We start from the raw sequence: 18,542 nt of genomic DNA on the forward strand, positions 1-18,542 counted from the left end.
GGCCGCGGCCGCACAAGAAGTTAAAAAAAAAAAAATAATAAAAAAAAAAAAATTAAATTAAATCAACATAAAAAACACAATATATACATTATATATCAATATATATCAATACAGTCTGCAGGGATACAGTCCGTAAGCACACATGATTGTATTTATTTATGACAAAAAAAATTAAAAAAATAAAAAAAAAATTTAAATTTTTTTTTTACTACCCCTCCCACCCCCCGGTCCGTGGGACAAATTTTCAAGCATTGACCGGTCCGCAAGTACAAAAAGGTTGGGGACCACTGAATTAAAGCATACCACCATGCCTGGAAACTGAACACTAATGGGGTGAAATGAAATAGAAAAGTATCATAGTTTCTACAATAAGGAAAATATAATTGGTAACTTCCTTGTTGTCGATTGCAATTTGATATGAACACAATGAACAGCAGTACAAACATGCACTTGACGCCAGTAAGCACAGACACGAGGCGTACTTACATAGCAGTGCATAGGAGGAGGATAAGAGGTGAACAGCGTATCTACCCTGTGAGAGGAGTCCCGGGAGCGAGAGGCGGCGCTGCATGCGCTCTGCCTCCTCTTCACGAATATCTCCTGTGCTGGAACTCTTCTTGGCCTGCATGGAGTCTTCTTGGCGGACATGCTCGGGGGTGTTCTCACCAGCTCTGGGAACGTCTCCTGTAAAACTGACTGGCCCACCCGATCTTAACGTTCCGGGAAGGTAGAGGCCCATCATTTTCTTGAGGGACAAGGCTTCGTAGGTGGAGGCGACCCTCTCACCCACTGCCGAGGCGCAAGAGGCCACCAGACTGTTGAGGGCATTTGTAGAAGAGGTGCCGATGAGTCCGGATGCTGATGGCTGAAAGAAAAACAACACATTTGGGTTACAAAAAAATAAAGAGGACTCCAGTGTTTCCCACAGCACTGCAATGTATTCATGGTGTCCAGTTGCAGGATGGGGGAGGCTGATGTATAATGTGCATGTGCAGGTCATTTTTAGCTAATAAGCCCTACAAATGTCCATCCATCCATTTTCTACCGCTTGTCCCTTTTTTAGGGTCGCGGAGGGTGCTGGAGCCTATCTCAGCTGCATTCGGGCGGAAGGCGCGGTACACCCTGGACTAGGGCTGCAACTAACGATTAATTTGATAATCGATTAATCTGTCGATTATTACTTCGAGTAATCGATTAATAATCGGATAAAAGAGACAAACTACACTTCTATCCTATCCAGTATTTTATTGAAAAAAAACAGCATACTGGCACCATACTTATTTTGATTATTGTTTCTCAGCTGTTTGTACATGTTGCAGTTCATAAATAAAGGTTTATTTAAAAAAATTAAAAAATAACAAAAAAATTATTTTTAAAAAAATAAATAAAAAATAAAAAACTCTGCGCATGCGCATAGCATAGATCCAACGAATCGATGACTAAATTAATCGGCAACTATTTTAATAATCGATTTTAATCGATTTAATCGATTAGTTGTTGCAGCCCTACCCTGGACAAGTCGCCACTTCATCGCAGGGCCAACACAGATAGACAACATTCACAGTCACATTCACACACTAGGGACCATTTAGTGTTGCCAATCAACCTATCCCCAGGTGCATGTCTTTGGAAGTGGGAGGGGCCTATCCCCAGGTGCATGTCTTTGGAGGTGGGAGGAGCCTATCCCCAGGTGCATGTCTTTGGAGGTGGGAGGAAGCCGGAGTACCCGGAGGGAACCCACGCAGTCACGGGGAGAACAAACTCCACACAGAAAGATCCCGAGCCCAGGACCTTCGTATTGTGAGGCCCACGCACTAACCCCTGTTCCACTGTGTTGCCCCCCTACAAATATGTTTAAAAACATACAAGTTATTACTTCTGACGATTCTGGTCAGAAGCAAGATGAAAGCGTGTGTGTGTGCGTGCAGGGCGGGGTGTACAGCTATACATACAGTATTAAGAGTCTTTAAAAATGTCCAATAATACCAGAAAAGCCTTTAGTTTTTCCGCTTTTTTTGGAAACAGAATCTAGAGCCGGGGGTGCCCAAAGTGGGGCCAAATCTGGATTGGTCCATCACAGGGTGGTTCCCAAATGTAAAACAAATTCATACTAATCTCTTTCAAACTCACACAATCATTGATGACATGCCCGCAAGGCTAACCAGTTTTCATCTATCGAATGTGATGCTCTACACTCGCACTACGCTTAAAATCTCTGTTTGGCTCACGGCTTAATGACATATGTTTACTTTGGCACCTGGAGGAAAAAACTGCGGGAACCCCTGATCTAGAGTACTAGAAATATTCCCCGAATTAATAGCTAAAAACATTAAATTGGCAACACGTTCTCTGTCAAACTATGAGATGATAGTTACAGTGCCATCTAGACTTAGACAAACTTTAATGATCCACAAGGGAAATTGTTCAACATCTACTGGACAGAGTTAAGACCACAAGCTACATTCAAACGGTCTCATAAATATGTGTTTAGGAGCAAGTGCAACAGGTAGCGCCAAATCAATTAATGGCGGTCCCAATTTATTCCTGGTGGGCTGTAACAAATAAATTACTGTATGGGAAACACTGGAGCTTCAGGACAGCTCGAAATTTCCACTTTCATACTACCGTATTTTTCAGACTATAAGGTGCACTTAAAATCATTTAATATTCTCAAAAATCGACCTTGCATCTTATAAAAGTATTTTTTCTGGTTGTGCTTATACTAGTTGTGGTAAATGGTGTAATAATATGTGACCAGTAGATGGCCGTCACACATAAGTGATACGTGTGGACTGCAGGTTGAGGCCTGTTCAATAAATGACGCTAGCAAGTACCGGCGAGCAAGCAAGACCACAACTTTGATGTTTCATTGAGAATATAAAACATTACACAGAGCGCTCAAAGATCGGTCAAAATGTTTTAGTACGACTTTGGTAAGCTACTTGAAGGACTGTCAAAACATTACGGCTACAGTAGTCAGACTACTGTACTTCAACACACAGGTATTATTACGGTGTGTGTAAAAAGACCCCAAAATGGCACCAATTAGGAGACATATTATCTGGCATTTGTGTTTATTATGCAAACACAACCTTTCTGACCTATTGGTACCCGCTGTTTTGTATTTGGGATCTGCATAAGTCCCGAAAATGTGCAGGCGTCCGCCAATGTAACCCACGCCGTAGTCAATAAGCTCCTTCTTATTCTCTATCCTCTTGTTGCCCTTTCTAATACAAAGTAGTGTATAGTTCTAACTTGTCTGTCAGCGGACTCGCTATGTAAGCGCTAAAAACTACAACAAAAGCAGCATCCTGAAGAGACTAGTCAGAAACTAGCTTGAAAACGTTCTTTAAAACATAATCTATGCAACATTGCATGTTATGTAGACCACAAGGAAGTGTTTTAGATGTAGAAAAAAAATAAATCATAATATGACCCCTTACATGCGCCTTATAATCAGTGTTGGGTTAGTTACTGAAAACCAGTAACTAGTTACAGTTACTAGTTACTTTACTTCAAAAGTAACTCAGTTACTAACACCAAATAGTAATGGGTTACTGTGAAAATAACTATTTAGTTACCTCTTTTTTTTTTTTTAAAGGCCTACTGAAACCCACTACTACCGACCACACAGTCTGATAGTTTATATATCAATGATGAAATCTTAACATTGCAACACATGCCAATACGGCCGGGTTAACTTATAAAGTGACATTTAAAATTCCCGGGAAATATCCGGCTGAAACGTCGCGGTATGATGACGTATGCGCGTGACGAAGTCAGAGTAACGGAAGTTATGGTACCCCGTAGAATCCTATACAAAAAGCTCTGTTTTCATTTCATAATTCCACAGTATTCTGGACATATTTTGCCATTTGTTTAATGAACAATGAAGGCTGCAAAGAAGACAGTTGTAGGTGGGATCGGTGTATTAGCAGCGGACTACAGCAACACAACCAGGAGGACTTTGTTGGAGCGCTAGCCGCGCTAGCCGCCGACCTCACCTTGACTTCCTACGTCTCCGGGCCGCCAAACGCATCGGGTGAAGTCCTTCGTCCTTCCGCCGATCGCTGGAACGCAGGTGAGCACGGGTGTTGATTAGCAGATGAGGGCTGGTTGGCGTAGGTGGAGAGCTAATGTTTTTAGCATAGCTCTGTGCGGTCCGGTTGCTAAGTTAGCTTCAATGGCGTCGTTAGCACAGCATTGTTAACCTTCGCCAGCCTGGAAAGCATTAACCGTGTATTTACATGTCCACGGTTTAATAGTATTGTTGATTTTCTATCTATCCTTCCAGTCAGGGGTTTATTTTTTTTGTTTCTATATGCAGTTAAAGCACGATGCTATCATGTTAGCTCGTAGCTAAAGCATTTCGCCGATGTATTGTCGTGGAGATAAAAGGCACTGAATGTCCATTTCGAGTTCTCGACGCTCATTTTCAAGAGGATATAGTATCCGAGGTGGTTTAAAATACAAATCTGTGATCCAAAATAGAAAAAGGAGAGTGTGGAATCCAATGAGCCAGCTTGTACCTAAGTTACGGTCAGAGCGAAAAAAGATACGTCCATCACTGCCTCTCAAGTCCTTCACTGTAACGTTCCTCATCTACGAATCTTTCATCCTCGCTCAAATTAATGGGGTAATCATCACTTTCTCGGTCCGAATCTCTCTCGCTCCATTGTAAACAACGGGGAATTGTGAGGAATACTAGCTCCTGTGACGTCACGCTACTTCCGGTACAGGCAAGGCTTTTTTTTATCAGCGAGCAAAAGTTGCGAACTTTATCGTCGATTTTCTCTACTAAATCCTTTCAGAAAAAATATGGCAATATCGCGAAATGATCAAGTATGACACATAGAATGGATCTGCTATTCCCGTTTAAATAAATAAAAATCATTTCAGTAGGCCTTTAAGGCTCCCAGTAATGCCCTTTTAGCCTTCATTTCAGTACTGTTATTACACTGGAGAATAATACAATCTGTTGATCAACTTGACATGCATTTGCATCACTGAACTCTGCTAAGCAATGTGGTCTACATACCACACACAAAGACAAAGATATGTTTCAAAGGGCCATTTTATTTCAGGCCAGAACGAATTGACAAAACTATTTTAAATAGCTGCAACATAATGGCACTTTAACTTTAACTTTAAGTGGATAGGATCTTTGATCCAAGACACAACTTACATTTAACTAAAATGTTATTTTCTTTGTGCTCGACAAAAGAAAAGTATTGAGAATGTCTCCATGTTAAGAAACTCGACCTCTGGCTTCGCCATGATGTCTTGTTAGTTGTTATGAGAGTAGCGTATGTGTGTGTGTGGCCCTTTAAGATATGACAGCATGTGAGGTGAGTGACGTCAGTGAGTGAGTGGGCGAGAGAGGTGAGGGAGCGGCAACAGTGAGTGCGTGCAGGTGCTCTAGCTTGGTTCATGGCTGCGTCCAATAAAGTCACAAAGTTGCAACAAACCGCCGGCCTCGTCATTCACCCTCAGCTGTAAAGACCTACTTCCGGGTAAAGTGAAGGTTGTTAGCCCCGAAGTACATAGGACGTCTCCCCTGCTGCGCCCCTCAACTACGGTCTGGGAACCCCCACCCGGCCCCCATCCAAACAAAGCACGCCTTTTCTTTTCCTTGTGACACAGAAGGACAACACCGCAGCGCTGCAATAAAACACACTCAGATCTTCTGTTTCTAGCCGATGCTACATAAAAAATAACGTAAAATAACGCAGTAACGCATCATGTAGTAACGGTAACTGAGTTACTGAATATAAAAAAATAACGCGTTAGATTACTCGTTACCACTGAAAATAACGGCGTTACAGTTAGTCCCAACACTGCTTATAATACGGTGCGCCTTTTGTGTGAAAATAGACCTGAATATACTCGTTCATCGACAGTGCGCCTTACAATCGCTTATGGTCTGGAAAATACGGTACTTATTCTCTATTATTTACTTTTCCCAGTAGGTGCACTGTGTTTTACTTTATAAACAGCTGCTCTATCAGCATTAAAGTGCTTCTCCCAGGTATGGAATCACATTTAATCCAATTTAAGTTCTGTTTTTGTAACTGCAACACTCACCAGCAGGTTATGCAGTCCTCCCTTTGTCACCTTTGGTGTTTTCTCAGCCTGAGTGTTATCTAAGAGCTTCTGCAGGTAATCTTTGACGGCCTGCTCATCTGGATAAGGTGAACATTTGGCACTTGTTGCCAGACTGCACTGAGCCTCAGGGAGGTCAAAGTTCAACGTAGGTAGTCCCTCCTCAGCCACACATGACTCTTGTTTGTCCACATTTTGGAAGGGGTCATTGTTGTTGACAGGTGCTGGAGGTGAGGCAGGTGTTTGGGAAGAAAGGGTAGGTTCTGATGGAGAAGTCTTGAGTAGAGGAGTAGATAAGGACACCTCAAGCCTTCCAACATCTTCAGGCTGCTCTAATCCAGGTGGGCAGTAGTGACTGTCAGAAATGATGACGTGGTCCTCTTTGTCAGTCATGGTGTATAGCAGCTGCTTACATTGCCCACATTTGTCTGCAGGGGGCCGCTTGACATCCTGGGGGGTGAGGCAGCGTACCAAAGCCAGACTGTGCAAGGCGCCACAGGTCACTTGAAGTACAAACCTGCCAGCCAGTTGTTCAACCTTCTGTGGTTTCCAGACAGGAACAACTGTGGTGTTGAGGCCCAACTGGCAACCACTTCCCCAAGCCCATACCTCCCGCTGGACCGAGAGTGCCAGAGTGTGCTGCTCCCCACAGGCAAGCTCCAGTACCGGTACAGTGTGCTGCAGGGGGCTGCAGTCTGAGTCCACTAGAGCGACTGGAGTCGGGTTGGGAACGGAGCTGAGGCCCAACAAACCACACTGTCCTGCGCTGTTGTCACCCCACATATGGACGCCGCCATCCTCTGTCACCGCCCCACTGTGGAAACTCCCAGCAGCCAGAGCAACGACTCGCTGTCCACCGAGTGCGCTCTCTAAAGTGGGAGCCGTAAACTCCGCCGTTTGACTTTGCTTCCATGGCAGATGCCCGAAAGTGAACACCTGACCACCTGAATGTGCATAACAAGAATACGAATCTGTCAGGTGTTTTTTTTAACATTGCGAACACCACAACGCTTACCTTCCACCAGCAAGACTCCATGATTTCTACCCAGAGCAACCTGGAGAACAGACTGGGGAAGAAGTAGTCTCTCAGGGGCCACACTGTAAGAGTAGCCTTTCCAGGTGTGCAGCAGGCCTCTCTCTCCTTCACCGTCATCTCCAGAGCTGGAAGATCGTGATTTACAAAAAGATGTGCTTGTCATGGATTAGATCCAATGCTTTGGAAGACATTAGATGTCAATGCTATGAGTTTTTTTGTATTAGACATGAGAATCAGAATCAGAAGTACTTTAATACATACGTGTACAGCTCTGGTAATGGGTACATTCGCACCCACCTGCACAAAAGTACTTCAAAATGTAACAATCAAAATAAATATGACTTTTTTTTTGTTTACTAGGGCATGCATATATAATATGCATTAGTTTGACCATTTAAAATCAACGATAATAAAAAGGAGATGCTTGGAAATAGCATAAGAATGTCCCAAAAACTTGGAAAACGCGATTCATAGCGTTACTTTTTGGTGTAACCATCATGAGCATTCTGTTCAGGTATATTTCTTTTATATTTTATTTAAATCATCATAAATAGGTACTGATCAATCTTTAAGCTGTGTGTATTTTATTTCAGTTTGCTTTTGACATCTTATTTAGAATGTAGTTGAAACTTTTATAACCTTGTGTTGCGCTCATGATGGCGTAACCAAACTAGATTATTTTGAATATTTACTCCCTTTTTTACATTTAGTATATTTAAATATACTGTGTTTTATGCTTTTTTCTTTTTGGAACATGTACTATACATACACTACCGTTCAAAAGTTTGGGGTCACCCAAAGAATTTTGTGGAATAGCCTTCATTTCTAAGAACAAGAATAGACTGTAGAGTTTCAGATGAAAGTTCTCTTTTTCTGGCCATTTTGAGCGTTTAATTGACCCCACAAATGTGATGCTCCAGAAACTCAATCTGCTCAAAAGGAAGGTCAGTTTTGTAGCTTCTGTAACGAGCTAAAGTGTTTTCAGATGTGTGAACATGATTGCACAAGGGTTTTCTAATCATCAATTAGCCTTCTGAGCCAATGAGCAAACACATTGTACCATTAGAACACTGGAGTGATAGTTGCTGGAAATGGGCCTCTATACACCTATGTAGATATTACACCAAAAACCAGACATTTGCAGCTAGAATAGTCATTTACCACATTAGCAATGTATAGAGTGTATTTCTTTAAAGTTAAGACTAGTTTAAAGTTATCTTCATTGAAAAGTACAGTGCTTTTCCTTCAAAAATAAGGACATTTCAATGTGACCCCAAACTTTTGAACGGTAGTGTATATTACAATAAAGTCCCATATAAAATTATGTTTCTAGCAATACTTTAATTTTGCCTTTGAAAGTAACACCCCAATGTCCATTAGTGGAGCTGTACACATATATTAGTAATACATCAAATGTCAAGTTTTATTATAGATGCTCAGTCAGATGTAGTCTCACCAGATATGGCAGTGGTTGCAAAACATTCGAACTTGATTAAACATGTGGCTACAAATGTAGCTTACCACCATCATCGTGTGGATGTGGAGTGAAGGAATAATGGGTCTCATTGTGAAGCGCTTTGGGTGTCTAGAAATGCCCTCAAAAATATAGAAGCCAGTGGTTCGAAAAACTTTTTTCACCAAGTACCACCTCAGAAAAAACTTGGCTCTACAAGTACCACCATTATGACCAACATTAAAATACTGTAGCATAGTAGGCCTAAGTATATACATATAACATACATATCACCATAATTTACACTACACATTGTCCATATATTGTATATATATACCGGTATATATATATACAAACCCCGTTTCCATGAGGTGGGAAATTGTGTTAGATGTAAATATAAACGGAATACAATGATTTGCGAATCATTTTCAACCCATATTCAGTTGAATATGCTACAAAGACAACATATTTGATGTTCAAACTGATAAACTTTTTTTTTTCTGCAAATAATCATTAACTTTAGAATTTGATGCCAGCAACACGTGACAAAGAAGTTGGGAAAGGTGGCAATAAATACTGATAAAGTTGAGGAATGCTCATCAAACACTTATTTGGAACATCCCACAGGTGTGCAGGCTAATTGGGAACAGGTGGGTGCCATGATTGGGTATAAAAACAGCTTCCCAAAAAATGCTCAGTCTTTCACTAGAAAGGATGGGGCGAGGTGCACCCCTTTGTCCACAACTGCGTGAGCAAATAGTCAAACAGTTTAAGAACAACGTTTCTCAAAGTGCAATTGCAAGAAATTTAGGGATTTCAACATCTACGCTCCATAATATCATCAAAAGGTTCAGAGAATCTGGAGAAATCACTGCACGTAAGCGGCATGGCCGGAAACCAATATTGAATGGCCGTGACCTTCCATCCCTCAGACGGCACTGTATCAAAAACTGACATCAATCTCTAAAGGATATCACCACATGGGCTCAGGAACACTTCAGAAAACCACTCTCACTAAATACAGTTGGTTGCTACATCTGTAAGTGCAAGTTAAAGCTCTACTATGCAAAGCCAAAGCCATTTAACAACAACACCCAGAAACGCCGCCGGCTTCTATGGGCCCCGAGATCATCTAAGGTGGACTCATGCAAAGTGGAAAAGTGTTCTGTGGTCTGACGAGTCCACATTTCAAATTGTTTTTGGAAATATTCGGACCAAAGGGGAAGCGAACCATCCAGACTGATATCGACGCAAAGTGTAAAAGGCAGCATGTGTGATGGTATGGGGGTGTATTAGTGCCCAAGGCATGGGTAACTTACACATCTGTGAAGGCACCATTAATGCTGAAAGGTACATACAGGTTTTGGAACAACATACTGTATGCTGCCATCTTTTTCATGGACGCCCCTGCTTATTTCAGCAAGACAATGCCAAGCCACATTCAGCACGTGTTACAACAGCGTGGCTTCGTAAAAAAAGAGTGCGGGTACTTTCCTGGCCCGCCTGCAGTCCAGACCTGTCTCCCATGGAAAAGGTGTGGCGCATTATGAAGCGTAAAATACGACAGCGGAGACCCCGGACTGTTGAACGACTGAAGCTCTACATAAAACAAGAATGGGAAAGAATTCCACTTTCAAAGCTTCAACAATTAGTTTCCTCAGTTCCCAATCGTTTGTTGAGTGTTGTTAAAAGGAAAGGCCATGTAACACAGTGGTGAACATGCCCTTTCCCGACTACTTTGGCACGTGTTGCAGCCATGAAATTCTAAGTTAATTATTATTTGCAAAAAAAAAATAAAGTTTATGAGTTTGAACATCAAATATCTTGTCTTTGTAGTGCATTCAACTGAATATGGCTTGAAAAGGATTTGCAAATCATTGTATTCCATTTATATTTACATCTAACACAATTTCCCAACTCATATGGAAACGGGATTTGTATATATATATATATATATATATATATATATATATATATATATATATATATATATATATATATATATATATATATATATATATATATATATATATATATACATACATATATATATATATATATATATATATATATATACATACATACATATATATATATATATATATATATATATATATATATATATATATATATATATATATATATGTCTTAATTAGATTATCCAAAAAAACAAAAACAAAAAAAACAAACAAAAAACAAACATATATATATATATATATATATATATATATATATATATATATATATATATATATATATATATATATATATATATATATATATATATATATGTCTTAATTAGATTATCAAAAAAAAAAAAAAAAAAATCTCCTGATGATTGAGGAAACCCTCATGAAACAGGCCTGTAGAGATGAAATAGTCTTGTGATTTTTTCCCACACACACACACACACACATATATATATATATATATATATATATATATATATATATATATATATATATATATATATATATATATATATATATATATATATATATATATATATATATATATATATATATATATATATTAAAGTTTAAGTACCAATGATAGTCACACACACACTAGGGGTGGCGAAATTATCCTCTGCATTTGACCCATCACCCTCACCCCCTGGGAGGTGAGTGGATGACAGACTGATATCTGTAGTGATATCACGTCATACCAAAGACTACAAAAAAGGGACCCATTACCTCCCTGCTTGGCACTCAGCGTCATTGGGGGTTAAATCACCAAAAATTATTCCCAGGCGCGGCCACCGCTGCTGCTCACTGCTCCCCTCACCTCCCAGGGGGTGGAACAAGGGTTATGGGTCAAATGCAGAGGACAAATTTCACCACACCTAGCGTGCGTGTGACTACCATTGGTACTTTAACTTTCACTCTAACATGGTGATATCTGTAGTGATATCACATGGTGGTATCTGTAGTGATTTCACATGGTGGTATCTGTAGTAATATCACATGGTGGTATCTGTAGTGATTTCACATGGTGGTATCTGTAGTGATTTCACATGGTGGTATCTGTAGTGATATCACATGGTGATCACAAGCAGGCGAACATAACAACGGATCGATCCTCTTACCACCTCCTCTGGGTTTCCATCCGTTATCTTTTATTCCTCCATGAGTGTGTTACAAAACATCCCTCATAGTCAGCTTTTAAACTGCTTTCTGTTGGGAAGGAGACATAAATGTGAGAGACAAGACACTAGCAAGTGTCGCCATATCGGCACAGTCCTCAATAATAACAATAATAATAATAATAACAACACAGGACTACCATTAGCGAACTCATTCAACTAAAAAGACGTAGGCACACATTTATAATACTCCCTGAGCGATATTTGACACATTATTCTTACCATTTTCTTCGCATTCCTAACGTTGACGATGACGCCGTGTCGTTATGTTGTGCTAAAAGATGCTAGCAATAGCTGTTGACGAGGCGACGAGCAAAGATCGTTTACAGAGGCGATGGCCACTATGGGTAGTGACACGCCGGGAAGTAGCCGGTTAGAATAATTGTTTACATTTAAAACTTTGCCTTTCAATGTGTCACGAAATATAAGTTAATATAACTTAAGTACCATATGATGAAGCTTCGAGCACACACGGACAAGTTAAACTTCAAAATAAGAACAAATATAAACAGATACCCGACATTACATCCGAGTGAGACGTCTTCGTTGTGCGAAACTGCTCCAGCTCTTCAACGGAAGCTGAAAATGATCAAAATAAGGAGCGCGGGGTTTAAAGCGATTAAAAAACACCCATCCATTTTTTTTACCGCTTGTCCCTCTCAAATGAATACAATTGAACGACTTTGAATGTTCAGGACTGAAAATACAAACCACCGGACGACTTTTTAATAACCTTTGCAATCCGAGTGCAGCAACTCAAACTGTAAACTGACATTATAATTAATACTTTAGTAGCCCTGTTGCAATAGCAGTGCTACTTCTATAACTACTAAAAACTAACTACAAACTACTAATAATAATCACAACAACAATAGAATAGTACGGTAAAAAAAACAATAGCTATCACTACTACGCACAGCAAAAAGAACTACTAATAATAATCACAACAACAATAGGATAGTACTGTAAAAAACAATAGCTATCACTACTACTCACAGCAAAAATAACTACTAATAATAATCACAACAACAATAGGATAGTACTGTAAAAAAACAATAGCTATCACTACTACTCACAGCAAAAATAACTACTAATAATAATCACAATAACAATAGGATAGTACAGTAAAAAACAATAGCTATCACTACTACTCACAGCAAAAATAACTACTAAAAACTAACTACAAACTACTAATAATATCACAACAACAATAGGATAGTACAGTAAAAACAATAGCTATCACTACTACTCACAGCAAAAATAACTACTAAAAACTAACTACTAATAATAATCACAACAATAGGATAGTACAGTAAAAACAATAGCTATCACTACTACTCACAGCAAAAATAACTACTAATAATAATCACAACAATAGGATAGTACTGTAAAAAACAATAGCTATCACTACTACTCACAGCAAAAATAACTACTAAAAACTAACTACAAACTAATAATAATAATCACAACAACAATAGGATAGCACAGTAAAAACAATAGCTATCACTACTACTCACAGCAAAAATAACTACTAAAAACTAACTACTAATAATAATCACAACAACAATAGGATAGTATCACTATCACTACCACTCACAGCAAAAATAACTACTAAAAACTAACTACTAATAATAATCACAACAACAATAGGATAGTACAGTAAAAAACAATAGCTATCACTACCACTCACAGCAAAAATAACTACTAAAAACTAACTACTAATAATAATCACAACAACAATAGGATAGTACAGTAAAAAACAATAGCTATCACTACTACTCACAGCAAAAATAACTACTAAAAACTAACTACAAACTACTAATAATAGTCACAACAACAATAGGATAGTACAGTAAAAACAATAGCTATCACTACTACTCACAGCAAAAATAACTACTAAAAACTAACTACTAATAATAATCACAACAACAATAGGATAGTACAGTAAAAAACAATAGCTATCACTACCACTCACAGCAAAAATAACTACTAAAAACTAACTACTAATAATAATCACAACAATAGGATAGTACAGTAAAAACAATAGCTATCACTACTACTCACAGCAAAAATAACTACTACTAATAATCACAACAATAGGATAGTACTGTAAAAAACAATAGCTATCACTACTACTCACAGCAAAAATAACTACTAAAAACTAACTACAAACTACTAATAATAGTCACAACAACAATAGGATAGTACAGTAAAAACAATAGCTATCACTACTACTCACAGCAAAAATAACTACTAAAACTAACTACTAATAATAATCACAACAACAATAGGATAGTATCACTATCACTACCACTCACAGCAAAAATAACTACTAAAAACTAACTACTAATAATAATCACAACAACAATAGGATAGTACAGTAAAAACAATAGCTATCACTACCACTCACAGCAAAAATAACTACTAAAAACTAACTACTAATAATCCATCCATCCATCCATTTTCTACCGCTTACAGTACAGTAAAAACAATAGCTATCACTACTACTCACAGCAAAAATAACTACTAAAAACTAACTACAAACTAATAATAATAATCACAACAACAATAGGATAGTACAGTAAAAACAATAGCTATCACTACTACTCACAGCAAAAATAACTACTAAAACTAACTACTAATAATAATCACAACAACAATGGGATAGTATCACTATCACTACCACTCACAGCAAAAATAACTACTAAAAACTAACTACTAATAATCCATCCATCCATCCATCCATCCATTTTCTACCGCTTATAGTAAAAACAATAGCTATCACTACTACTCACAGCAAAAATAACTACTAAAACTAACTACTAATAATAATCACAACAATAGGATAGTACAGTAAAAAACAATAGCTATCACTACCACTCACAGCAAAAATAACTACTAAAAACTAACTACTAATAATCCATCCATCCATCCATTTTCTACCGCTTACAGTACAGTAAAAACAATAGCTATCACTACTACTCACAGCAAAAATAACTAGTAAAAACTAACTACAAACTACTAATAATGATCACAACAATAGTAAAAACAATAGCTATCACTACCACTCACAGCAAAAATAACAATTAAAACTAATATTACTACAGCTACTGCTAATATCTCAATAACGACATTGATAAATATTACTACCACTACTACTACAAAATAATAATGATAACAATATTAACAATGATAACATACACTGCTGCTAATGATAATAATTTGGGCTAGATAACAGCATATGCTGGACAGACTTACCCTACAAAGGGAAGGTGTTGGAAACTTTTTAAATGTTAATATATTTAGCGCAATCGGACTGGATGTTTCCCTTTTTGGTCACTCGAGGGGTCGAATGACAGGCTCTCATTGGCCTACTGGTTAGAGTGTCTGATCGGTAGGTCGAGAGTTCAAACCCCGGCCGAGTCATACCAAAGACTATAAAAAATGGGAGCCATTACCTCCCTGCTTGGCACTCAGCATCAACAGTTGGAATTGGGGGGTTAAATCTCCAAAAATGATTCCTGGGCGCGGCCACCGCTGCTGCTCACTGCTCTCCTCTCACCTCCCCAGGGGGTGAGGGTGATGGGTCAAATGCAGAGGGTAATCTCACCACACCTAGTGTGTGTGTGACAATCATTGGTACTTTAACTTTCAACTTGACAGAAACACTTTCCAAGTGGGTTTAATAACTCGTTGTCATTGCAGTATGAAGGCATGAAAACATCTAAATCAGAGGCAAACATACGATGAAACAGAGTAGCATAACATAGAGCAGTGACTCTACGTGTGGCACTCGTGGTAAGAGGGTTCCATCTAGTGGTATGCCAGTGATTTGATTCTTTAAGTTGTATTTTCCTGTATTCAAACACAGTGTTACTGTTCAAACTGTGTGGAATGTGGCCAAAATATTAAGTATTCTTGTTAAATAAACATATGCCTTGTTTTGAATGATTACTTAGGCCTACTACGTCTCGTCTCGATTACTGTAACGTATTATTTTCGGGTCTCCCTATGTCTAGCATTAAAAGATTACAGTTGGTACAAAATGCGGCTGCAAGGCTTTTGACAAAAACAAGAAAGTTTGATCATATTACGCCTATACTGGCTCACCTGCACGGGCTTCCTGTGCACTTAAGATGCGACTTTAAGGTTTTACTACTTACGTATAAAATACTACACGGTTTAGCTCCAGCCTATCTCGCCGATTGTATTGTACCATATGTCCCGACAAGAAATCTGCGTTCAAAGAACTCCGGCTTATTAGTGATTCCCAGAGCCAAAAAAAAGTCTGCGGGCTATAGAGCGTTTTCTATTGGGGTTCCAGTACTCTGGAATGCCCTCCCGGTAACAGTTAGAGATGCTACCTCAGTAGAAGCATTTAAGTCCCATCTTAAAACTCATTTGTATAATCTAGCCTTTAAATAGACCCCCCTTTTTTAGACCAGTTGATCTGCCGTTTCTTTTCTTCTCTCCTCTTCTCCCCTGTCCCTTGCGAGGGGGAGTTGCATAGGTCCGGTGGCCATGGATGAAGTGCTGGCTGTCCAGAGTCGGGACCCCGGGTGGACCACTAGCCTGTGCATCGGTTGGGGACATCTCTGCGCTGCTGACCCGTCTCCGCTCGGGATGGTTTCCTGTTGGCCCCGCTGTGGACTGGACTCTCGCTGATGTGTTGGATTCACTGTGGACTGGACTTTCACAATGTTATGTCAGACCCACTCGACATCCATTGCTTTCGGTCTCCACTAGAGGGGGGGGTTACCCACATATGCGGTCCTCTCCAAGGTTTCTCATAGTCATTCACCGACGTCCCACTGGGGTGAGTTTTTCCTTGCCCGTATGTGGGCTCTGTACCGAGGATGTCGTTGTGGCTTGTACAGCCCTTTGAGACACTTGTGATTTAGGGCTATATAAATAAACATTGATTGATTGATTGATTGATACTACGCTACGCCATTTTAATGTTGGTCATAACGGTGCTACTTGGTGAGACAAGTATGAGAACCACTGATGTGGACAACAAGGCAAGGCAACTTTATTTGTAGAGCACTTTTCATACACAAGGCAGACTCAAAGTGCTTCACAGACAACAAAGTGAAATGAGAGGAAATAAAAGCAAAATTAAAATGCAGACAATAGAAATAAAAACAGTGCGGATGTTAAAAGTTAAAAGATTAAAAGATTTAGCTGAAAGCTAAGGTGAACATAAAAGTCTTCAGTCTAGTTTTAAAAGTAGTCAGAGTTGGGGAAAGTCTGACATCTTCAGGAAGTTTATTCCAGCTATTTGTTGCATAGTGACTGAATGATGATCTCCCTTGATTTGAGTTTACTCTTGGAACCGCTAACAGATTGGTCTCAGAAGATCTTGGTGATCTAGAGGGCGTATATAGTGGGAGCATATCAGTGATATACTTGGGCCCTAGACCATGTAGTGATTTATATGTGAGCAGGAGGATTTTTAAATCAATTCTCTGATGTACAGGGAGCCAATGTAAGGATTTAAGAATTGGTGTAATGTGCTCACATTTGTTGGTCTTTGTTAGAACTCTAGCAGCAGCGTTCTGAACAAGCTGTAGCTGCCTGACAGTTTTTTTTGGGAAGACTTGCAAGGAGACCATTACAATAGTCTAGCCTACTGGTAATAAAGGCATGTACAAGTTGTTCTAAGTCTTGAGCTGGCATGAGCCCTCTAAGTCTTGTTACATTTTTGAGGTGATAGTAGGCCGATTTTGTTATTGATTTGATGTGACTGTCGAAATGTAAATCAGAATGTAAAATAACCCCAAGATTTCTGGCTTTATTTGAGGTTTTCCGGGACAGTGATCGAAGGTGTTGGATGACTTTAAACCGCTAAATAGCATGCGGCTCTTTAGCGCCGCCCTAGTGGCTCTCTGGAGATTTTTCAAAAATGTATGAAGAATGGAAAAAGATGAGGGGGAAAAAAAATCAATTTTTTTGTTTTAGTATGGTTTCTGTAGGAGGACAAACATGACATAAACCTCCCTAAATGTTATAAATCACACTGTTTATATTAAACATGCTTTACTGATTCGAGTATTTGGCGAGCGCCGTTTTGTCCTACTAATTTTGGCGGTCCTTGAACTCACCGTATAGTTTGTTTACATGTATAACTTTCTCCGACTTTCTAGGACGTGTTTTATGCCACTTCTTTTTCTGTCCCATTTTGTCCACCACACTTTTAACGTTGTGCATGAGTGCACAAAGGTGAGTTTTGTTGATGTTATTGACTTGTGTGGAGTGCTAATCAGACATATTTGGTCACTGCATGACTGCAAGCTAATCGATGCTAACATGCTATTTAGGCTAGCGATATGTACATATTGCATCATTATGCCTCATTTGTAGCTATATTTGAGCTCATTTAGTTTCCTTTAAGTCCTCTTAATTAAATGTATATCTCATGACACATGTAATATGGCTTTTAATTTTTTGCGGCTCCAGACAGATTTGTTTTTGTATTTTTGGTCCAATATGGCTCTTTCAACATTTTGGGTTGCCGACCCCTGTCCTAGTGGGAGCATATAGATGTTAAATAAAGTCGGCCCCAAGATTGAACCTTGGGGGACTCCACACGTTACGTTGGTTGGTTCTGATACAAAGTCTCCAATGGAAACAAAATAGTTCCTATCTTGTAGATATGACTTGAACCAGCTTAAAACTGTGCCTGAGATCCCCAGCCAGTTTTCCAACCTGTCCAAAAGTATTGAGTGGTCGACAGTGTCAAATGCAGCACTGAGGTCCAAATAGCATTAATACTGCCAGAGTCTGTGTTTAGACCAGGGGTCACC

General features: G+C 39.1%; 1 protein-coding gene across 5 annotated transcripts in view; it reads right to left on the reverse strand.

Annotated features, from left to right (window-relative positions):
• als2b (alsin Rho guanine nucleotide exchange factor ALS2 b) overlaps nucleotides 1-12,083 on the reverse strand; it is a 54,145-nt gene extending 42,062 nt beyond the window's left edge. For 3 of the 5 annotated variants that reach the window (XM_062042952.1, XM_062042971.1, XM_062042979.1), the window contains exons 1-5: nucleotides 11,959-12,083; nucleotides 11,680-11,767; nucleotides 7,118-7,263; nucleotides 6,085-7,046; nucleotides 487-865 (exon numbers count right to left, since the gene is read on the reverse strand). In XM_062042952.1, coding sequence (XP_061898936.1) covers nucleotides 487-865; nucleotides 6,085-7,046; nucleotides 7,118-7,263; nucleotides 11,680-11,699 — 1,507 coding nt within the window. In that variant the 5' untranslated portion in view covers nucleotides 11,700-11,767; nucleotides 11,959-12,083. The remainder of the gene's footprint in view (nucleotides 1-486; nucleotides 866-6,084; nucleotides 7,047-7,117; nucleotides 7,264-11,679; nucleotides 11,768-11,958) is intronic. The other 2 variants (XM_062042961.1, XM_062042988.1) reach the window with 1 other exon arrangement.
• Between the last annotated feature and the right edge of the window lie 6,459 nt (nucleotides 12,084-18,542).

This window comes from Entelurus aequoreus, linkage group LG01 (genome assembly GCF_033978785.1).
Source record: "Entelurus aequoreus isolate RoL-2023_Sb linkage group LG01, RoL_Eaeq_v1.1, whole genome shotgun sequence".
NCBI lineage: Eukaryota > Metazoa > Chordata > Actinopteri > Syngnathiformes > Syngnathidae > Entelurus > Entelurus aequoreus.